General features: G+C 48.8%; 1 protein-coding gene across 2 annotated transcripts in view; it reads right to left on the minus strand.

Annotated features, from left to right (window-relative positions):
• PDIA5 (protein disulfide isomerase family A member 5) overlaps positions 1-6,139 on the minus strand; it is a 91,430-nt gene extending 85,291 nt beyond the window's left edge. For both annotated transcript variants that reach the window (XR_004265314.1, XM_032267721.1), the window contains exon 1: positions 5,944-6,139. Coding sequence is in view for 1 of the 2 variants with exons in the window: in XM_032267721.1 (XP_032123612.1) it covers positions 5,944-5,985 (42 nt within the window). In the remaining variant the exon portion in view is untranslated. The remainder of the gene's footprint in view (positions 1-5,943) is intronic.
• Positions 6,140-9,367: the final 3,228 nt, after the last annotated feature.

Genomic DNA, 9,367 nt, shown 5'->3' on the forward strand with positions numbered 1-9,367 from the left:
TGGCATGTCACCTTCCACCTCCCTGTCCAGCCACCCGTCCCCTTCCAGGGAGTAATGAGCTAGCCTACTCACCTCATCAAGTTAACATGGGGCTCAAAACCACACTGATGTGAAATACATGGAAATGCTTTGCAAACGCTAAAGCCCTCTACAAATGCATCTGATTTGACAATTCTGCCAATAGATCACACAGGGAGCCAGAGGCTCCAGGCAGTGCTGCAAGATGATCCAAGTGCATCCAAGAAGGGATGGGCCAGCCCACCAGGACGGGGTGGGGGAAACAAATAAACCATGTCAAGTCCAGGTAATGTGGAAGAACCTCAGCCTCTCCTTATACCTCATGCATTCATTTCTGGCCCATTGTCACTCAGACAGCCTCAAAAGCTACCACAACCACCACGCAAGACACAGAGCCTGACAGAACAAAACCACAAAGCTGGGGCAAAATCCTCCAGGGATATGGTGTCTTCATTGTCAAAAGAAGATCTACTTTCAGAAGGAAGGAGAGAGAAACCAAGTGCACTTACATCCTGAACCCTTCTGCACACCGCCCCCTCACCTGGGATCTCTGCAGCAGCCTGGCAGAGAGGGGGCAAGGAGGGAGTCCAGAGCTCAGCTCCAAGCAACTTCCATGGGGAGAATCCTAGCAGCACTAGGGGCCCCGTTACCTGACATTCAAATCATGCAGTCTCTCTCTGGCCCTTCCCTGCCCACCTCCTCCTCTTAACTGACTTCCCCATCATCTCTTACTCAACAACTGGCAATGACTGCTGAGAATTCCAGTGACTGAGCACTTTCACATGCCAAGCACTGTGCTGGGTACTTCCTGTATTTTTTAAAATCCTTCCAACACTGCAAGATGGATATCATTATCACCACTTACAAACAAGAAAACTGAGGCAGGGCCCAAGGTCACACAGCTCCTGAGTGTCTAGCTGGCTAAAAGCCCATGTTCTTTCCACTACATCACACTTGAATTTATCTTGTAGGTAACAGAGAGGAAAGTAAGAGGATGAAAGTGTTGTTCTGGGAAAATTAATCCAGTCTCTCCCCCTCCTTCCCAACCCTACATGTGGCCTGATTGATCTTGTTATTAAAAGGGTATCTTTCATCATGTCTCTCCATTACCTACAGAATCGAGTCTCCATGGCTTTGCCAGGCATTTAAGATTCTTTACGATCCACTTTTTCAGTCTTATTCCCCTCATCCCCAGACTCAAACCCTCCCTCCATACAGCCTAACCTATCATTCCTCGTTTCCCATGTCTCTGGCTTGGAAGGTTTCCTTCTCTGCCTGTGACATTAATTCCATCAGCAAAACACGGACAGGGCCGATGACATGCCAGGCCCTGTGCTAGGTGCTGGGGACACCACAGCCAGGACAGAAGGCTCTCTGCGTCTGCCCTCCTTGTGAGGCCAGCTCACACCTTGCTCTTTCCTGGGGCCTTCTCTGGTCACTTGGTGTCCCACTGCCTGGCCCCATTCTGAATCCCCAGCACGCGGGGCTGCTGCTTTTATGGCACTCAGCCACATTTCCACCTTATAAGCAGGTCTGTTTTAAGACTTCCGCTGTAATGTATTTATTTCTGTGGGAAATGTGCACTCCAGGTTCCAAACAGCATTTTAAATGGCAATTTGGTCCTCAGGCCAGCCCACAAAAGCCTATTAAATAGATAATGGTCCCAGAGAAGTACAGAACCTAAATAAGTGTACCTTAAAAACTCTACAGGAGAAACCAGGAGTAAACATTTGCCTCCTGCACTTCCACCCACTGTCCTCCAGGGTCTGAGCTTCAAGCGACCATCAGGGGCAGAGACAGAGAAGCAGGCGGGAGATGGAGGAGTGGGAAGAACCCGATTTATATTCAGCAGATCTGGCTCTACTCCCAGCTCTGCCTTCACTAACTGGGTGGCCTTGAGTGAGTCCCTTCCCTCCCTAAGCCTTGCTATTCTCTTATAAAATGAGAAGGCTAAGTTAGATCACTTCTGAATCTCACAGATCAGCATAATATATATTTTTAAATATAGGTATGCAATACGGATTTTATATATTAAAAATAAATGTTATCAAGAAAGGACTTTTACAAAGAAATCACAATATGCTACAACCAGTCGCATTTTACAACCAGGGACTCTGTAACCCCCTTCCCCCAAATATGGTTATCATGTCAGAAAAACTGACAAGTTTTTAAACTGAAAACATTTAGATTCATGAAAAAAAAAATTGTCTTTATTTTTCCAGTTTTACTACAGATCAGAAAACTCCAACCCAGCCCAGCTTCAGTCCTTGGCCCGATGCTTGAGAACCACTGAGCTAGGAGACCTAGAGTTCACTCCAGCTCGATGTTTCTCCATTCCACAGGCTGGATAGAGACCACAAGACAATCAGCATGGGCAGCCCTAAAGGAGGATCAGCCGCAGGAGGAGCTGAGCTGAACAGCATGAAAGCAGGCAGTCAGCACAGGGATGGAAGCAGGGCAGCGTGGCCCGCCAGGGATTGCCCCACATCCCAGGGCTACCTCCTGCTCCTGTGCCCAGGAGCATTTGCAGGGAGGGCACCTGCAGCTATAACCTCCGAGGGCACAGACGCCCAGCCTGGAAGCTCTGGGAACTAACTTGTCCCACATACTTGACTGTGACACCTTCCACCCCAGTATTTTTCTGGAAGGCTGAGGGTCCCCAGAGGAACATTTTAAAAAATCTTTATTAACTATTCTGATCATAAACTAAGACATATTCATGTGAAAAACTTGGAAACCACAGAAAAGCATAAGCAAAGAAGCAGAAGTCCTCACAACTCCACCTTCCAGAACAACGACTGTTAACATTTTGATGCACTACTAATTCTTCATACACATAACTTCAGCCACCTGGGATTTGGTTTTATATCCTGCTTTTCCCCTAGTTATTACACTTAAACATTTTTTCACATCCTTAGATATTCTTCATAAACATCATAAAATGTTTTCATAATAAACCTAACATTCTGGTAAATATAAACATTCTTTATAAACATTGTAATGGACTGAACATTTCTTTTTTTTCTCTTTCTTTCTTTCTTTTTCTTTTTTTTTTTTTTTTTTTTTTTTTTTTGCGATGGAGTCTTGCTCCATCACCCAGGCTGGAGTGCAGTGGCATGATCTCTGCCCACTACAACCTTCGCCTCCTGGGTTTGAGCAATTCTTCTGCCTCAGCCTTCTGAGTAGCTGGGACTACAGGTGCCCATTACCATGCCAGGCTAATTTTTGTATTTTTAGTAGAGATGGGGTTTAGCCATGTTGGCCAGGCTGGTCTCGAACTCCTGACCTCAGGTGATCCCCACCTCAGCCTCCCAAAGTGCTGGGATTACAGGCATGAGCAACTGTGCCTGGCTAGGACTGAATATTTCTGTCGTTCCCCTGAAAATTCATATGTTGAAATCCTAACTTTCAAAGTGATGGTATTAAGAGATGAGGCCCTTCATAGGTAATTACATCATGAGGGTGGATGGCTCATGAATGGGCTTAGTGCCCTTAAAAAAGAGATCCAAGAAAACTGTCTGGTCCTCTATCATATGAGGATACAATTAGAAGTCAACAGTATTCTCACACTGATTTCGGACTTCCAGTCTGCAGAACTGTGAAAAATACATTTCTATTGTTATACACCATCCAGTCTATGGGATATTTGTTATAGCAGGCCAAACTAACAAAGATAAACATAACTTTCCATGATATGGACAAGGCCAGATATTATTTAACCATGCTACTATTATTGAGCATTTAACCCATTTCCACAATTTTGCTATTGTAAAAAATGTGGTAGTTGTACATCCTTGTACATGAATCCCTGCAGATGCCTTTATGCCCTTCAGGTCACAGCCCAGTGCTGTGCATATATCAGCCCTCAGTAAATATTAAATGAACAAAGAAACCTGACTGGCTTCCAGGGACATGGGGAGCACTTATCAGATAGACACAGCATGTAAATTTACAGAGGCCCAACCCGCTGTCCAGCTATCACTCACCACTGCTCTTGTTGGCATGCTCCCTTCACCTCCTACCAGCTAAGTCAACCCTAGGGCTTAGGGAAAGGAGAAGATAGAAATTGCTTGCTCAGGACTCCCAGGTTCTAGCGCTCTCAGCAAACCTACCTGCTCTTCTTCACCTCTTGGTGAAGGAGACCTGCAGCCCTCCACTATCTAGCTAACTACCACACCCACTTCTGCCTCTGTTCAACCCCACCACCTCAGGAAAGCCATGGCTGACCTCCCTTTAAATCAATGTATGGCTCCCGTTCAGTGGAGGATACCAGTACTTAAGGTCACAACACTTGCTGTTCTGTTATTATTTGCTAACAGGACTGACTCCCTTGCCCAATCCAGGGCAACACCAGACAGCAGGCACAATGTGTTTTGCTCTCCACCCAAAATCCAATCCAGTGGAGGGCAAAATATCAATCCAGACAATGTGATTGATAAATGTGTCCACCAAATGAAATTTCAGATTCTAAAGCCCTTTGTTTTCACAAGAGGGAGGAGAAAGGGAGGGAAGCAGGACCTCCTAATCAACCCAAGTGCAAAGATGGATGGGGGCCTCGCAGGAGGTGGCTCCCTCCTCTGCACAGTCCTTCCTAGCCCAGAGACCCACCCAGACCAACTGGCTCCAGGGAACTGATGGCAAAGAAAGCGTTCAACAAACCCAGACTCAATGAAGTAACACTGCCCCACTCTAGGCTGGTTCTCCCCAGGAGGGACAACACAGACCTAAGAGAACAGGGGGCTTCCCTCCCCACCCACTTCTAATCAGAGAGTACCAGGCCACTCCTCACTGGTGATCCAAAAGGCCAGGGTATTGGGAGATGGAAATGTTTCAAGCAACTCAACCCACACTCTTTTTCTCTTTCTGTTTGCCCAGTGTCCTTGCCACACCCAAATGGAAAATAATGGGAAAATCTGGGTTGGGGAGAGTGCCAGGAACAGGAAGTTCCCTGGAACTTCAGGAGAAAAGGACCCAGGCTGGTCCTAAAATAAGGAAGGGCATAAGTTATGGGGAAGATAAGGAAGGAGGCCACAATATCCCATCACACACCCACGAAGGCCAAACCCCGGTCCTGGGCCAGCAGGCACACCCATTCCGACCTCTCTCAGGGATGCCTGGGGTCTCCCCGCCCCCTAAGTGTAGCAAACTCTTCTTGGAGCCCACTCCTTTTCCACTCTTGCAAGATTTTGCAGTTTACACAGCTTCCTCCTCTGAGAACTCATCTGACCCTTGGAACCACCTTACGGGGGCACCTTTGCCTTTCTACTTCATGGATGAGGAGGCTAGCTCAGATACATGAAACGAGCCGCCGCGTCACAGAGCTAGAAAGTGGCTGTGACTCGAGCCAGCCTCACTTGGGTGTAGGAGCAGAACTCCCCCACCGGGGCTACTAGCCGCGTCAACCCCACCCAGCCCACCAAGCCTGGCCTGTGGGCGGAGGCCCAGGTGGTGGCCCGCAGTTTCTCAGCCGCCTGGGGTCGAAACCAAGAACAAGGTGGCCCTAAATCAAGGTTTCTGGCAGTGCAGGTGGTAAGCACCCACATCCCACCCCGCACTCACACAGGTGCAGGGCTCGGAGTCTGACGCTGGGCGCAACCCCCAGCCCGCCGGCATCCCGCCGGAGCTGGTGGCTGTCCCCTGACCTGCACGCCCGCAAAGTTGTGGCCGTGGCGCAAGCACCCTGCCAGGGATCGCCCGGCGCCCCAGAGCTGCCTCCTGTCCCTGCGCCCGGGAGCGCTAAGCGGGGAGGGCACCGGGACTCCCGCTGTCTCCCGCGTAGCACCCCGTGCCCGCCTGCTGGCATGCACGCCCTCATCCCGGCGCCCCGGGCAGCTCCCAGCACGTCCCGCAGAGGGCTGGAGTAAAGAGCGCAGAAGGGCACGCGGGGCACACGTGCCGGCGCGGACCCCTGCCCCACAGTCTCACCCAGATCGCCAGCAGCAGCCACGCCGGCCCGGCCCGCGCCATCCCCGCTGCCGCTGCCCACCGCTGGCTCCTGTCTCCTCTCCCGCGCCCGCGCCCGCGCCCGCCCGCTCGCTAGCTCCACCGCGGCCAACCACCACCGCCACTTCCCAGCCGCTCCCCGCCTCCGAGTTCCCGGTGCCACGTCTGCCAAAGCATGCGCAGCAGCGGGGGAGAGAAGGCCGGGAAGAAGTGCTCGCTGGGAGTTGTAGTCTGCAGCCCGGCTCAGCTGGGGGCTGCAGGTGCGGACTGGGCTTCGAGGCCACGTGGCAGCGAGTGAAGAGCGAAAAGGCAAGGTCAGGGAGTAAGGAACGGCAATCAATACGCGAGGCTTGCTCTGTGCCTGGAGCTTCAGAAACAGTATCTCACGCAGCTCACAGAAATTAGGTTTTATCTTCACCACTTTGAGGATTAGGAGGCAGCCCAGGGAATTTAAGTATGTTGACCCAGATCACACAGCCAGTAAATGGCAGAGTACAGTGCTGCCTGTGAAGGATGGGAAAAGCTCTCATCCCTGCCTCCCAGACTCCCCCCTGCCTATTCTATTTAACTTCAGTAAAACATTATTGGGCTGTTAGAAAACAATTTGGTGGCTCCTCAAAAAGTTAAACATAGATTACCTTATGACCAGCAATTCCACCCATAAATACCCTAAAGAATTGAAAACAGGTATTCGAACAAATGCATGTACACCAGTGTTCACAGCAGCACTGTTTACAATAGCCAAAAGGTGGAAACAACTCTAAAGTCTGTCAAAGGATGAATGGATAAACAAAATGTGATACTTCCATCTAATGGAATGTTATTTAGCCATTAAAAGGAGTAAAGTGGCCCAGCAGGGCAGCTCATGACCGTAATCCCAACACTTTGGAAGGTCGATGCAGAAGGATCACTTTAAGCTCAGGAGTTTGAAACCAGCCTGGGCAACATAGAAAGAACTCATCTCTGCTAAAAATAAAAATAAAATAAAATAGCCAGGGTGCTGGTGAGGGCTTGTATTTTCAGCTATTTGGGAGGCTGAGGCAGGAGGATTGCTTGAACCTGGGATATGGAGAATGCAGTAAACTGAGATAACGCCACTGCACCCCAGCCTAGGCCGCAGAGTGAGACCCTATCTCAAAAAAAAAAAAAGTGATGTGTGTGTGAGGGAGTGGGGGGGTTAAAGTGTTAATACATGCTACAATAAATGAATCTCAGAAATGTATGCTAATGAAAGAAGTCAGCCACAAAAGGCCACATATGATGTGATTACATCTATATGAAATATTAAGAATAGGTAAATCCACAAAGATAGAAAGCATAGTAGTGATTGCCCAGGGCTGGGGGTGGGGAGGAAGGAATGGGGAATGACTAATTAATGAGTATAGGGACTCCTTTGAGGGTGATAAAAATATTTTGGAACTAGGTAGAGATGTTGGTTCTACAACATTGTGAATGTACTAAATGTCACCAAACTGTATACTTTAAAATGGTTAATTGATGTTATACACATTTTACCTGGGTAAAAATTTTCAAAAGAAAAAAACTATTGAACCCATTCCATGTGCTAAAGCAGGGGTCCCCAAACCCTGGGCGTCTGGACAGTCTGTGGCCTGTTAGGAACTAGGTGAGCAGTGGGCCAGCGAGTATTACTGCCTGAGCTTTGCCTCCTATCAAATCAGCAGTGGCATTTGATTCTCATAGGAGTGTGAATCCTTTTGTGAACTGCACATTCAAGGAATCTAGGTTGTGAGCTCCTTATGAGAAGCTAACACTAATGCCTGATGATCTGAGGTGGAACAAAGCCATCCCCTGCCCCCCCACTATCGTCTCTGGTGCCAAAAAGGTTGGGCCCTGTTGTGCTAAAGCATTTGTGCCTGCAGTCACTTTATGCATTCAAGAATGTTTATTGAACATTTACTATGTCCTGAAGCTCAAGACATCCAGGAGTGAGTTGGACAAGAGAAATGCACAGTCAGAGGTTGGTAAGTTACAGCTGAAAGGTCCTTGCCTTCCATCAGGAGGGTCAAAGCTCAAAGCTTAGAAGTCATCTATCACTCGCTTCCTTTTCTCAACAGGCACATCCAACCCCTCACCACATCCTGTCAGTGTTACCTCCAAAATATATCTCTTCTGCCACCTCCCGAGTCCAAGTCACTGACATGTCAGTGACTATTACCTGGGGAAGAGTAACAGCCTCTGCAAGAGTGTGCCTGCTTCTCCCCTGTACCATCCATTTGTTAATGTCAGTTGGATCTTGCTTACCCTTACCCTGAAACCCTCCAGTAGTCTCCCATTGCCCTTAGAATAAAATCCAAACTCTTCCCACGACCTGCAAGCCCTGCATGACCTAGGCCCTCGCCCGGTAGAACTCATCTCCTGCCTCCCCCCACCCCTGCCCACCCAGTCCAGTTTCACAGATCATCATTTCCTTGCCCCTCCCCGCTCCGGAGCTGCTCCTGCATCCGAGCTTGTGCTCCTCCTATTCTCTCTGGCTCAGCAATTTCCTTGGTCTTTGTCTGGCTGGTGCCTTGGAATCCTTCAGGGTTCTCCTATCTGTCCGTTCTCAGAGAAGCCCTTCAGAGCAGCCCACCTATAGGTGAGTTTACCCTCCCCACTGCCAAGCTCCTTTTTCTCTATCTCAGCTTCTGCTTAGATTCTGTTGCTTCCTTCCCCAGCACCTACTACAGTCGACAAGACTTACTGAGTCCTTGTGTTCATTGTCTGTTGCTCCAACCTGAATGTCAGTTTCCTGGCTCTCTGTTCATCACCTTTCTTCCAGAGCCTAGCACAGGACAGAGCCACAGATCATTCTGGATATTCTTTTTGATGAATGAATGAATGATTGAGCAAGGTAATGTGTTGGGAAGGGTCAGAAATTCCTAAAGCAGTCTGGGGACAGGGCTTCCTTGGCATGCTTTGCTCTGCAACCTCAAACTCATGATCTGCACGTGGGAAAGTGAACCTTGCACCCCCTCTGTGGGTCTCTGTTTCTCATCTGTAAAATGAGGTGGTTGGTGAGGATGCAGAGCTACTGGAACACTCACATGTTGCTGTGGGAATGTAGATTGGCTCACCTACTTTGGACAACTGTACATGTACGAAATCTGCACCAAAATGTTCATGGAAGCTTTGTTGGTAGAAACTGTTATGGACTTGTGTCCTCCCAAAATTCATATGTTGAAGTCCTAACTACACGCTTAGTACATCAGAATATGACCGTATTTGGAGCCTTTAAAGAGGTAATTAAAGGACACGTGTGGTGGTACATGCCTGTAATCCCAGCATTTTGGGAGGCCGAGGCGGGCAGATCACCTGAGGTCAGGAGTTCGAGACCAGCCTGACCAACATGGAGAAACTCCGTGTCTACTAAAAATACAAAATTAGACAGGCGTGGTGGTGCATGCCT

Source organism: Sapajus apella, unplaced genomic scaffold (genome assembly GCF_009761245.1).
Source record: "Sapajus apella isolate SASKATOON/1434 unplaced genomic scaffold, GSC_monkey_1.0 scaffold171, whole genome shotgun sequence".
Lineage (NCBI taxonomy): Eukaryota > Metazoa > Chordata > Mammalia > Primates > Cebidae > Sapajus > Sapajus apella.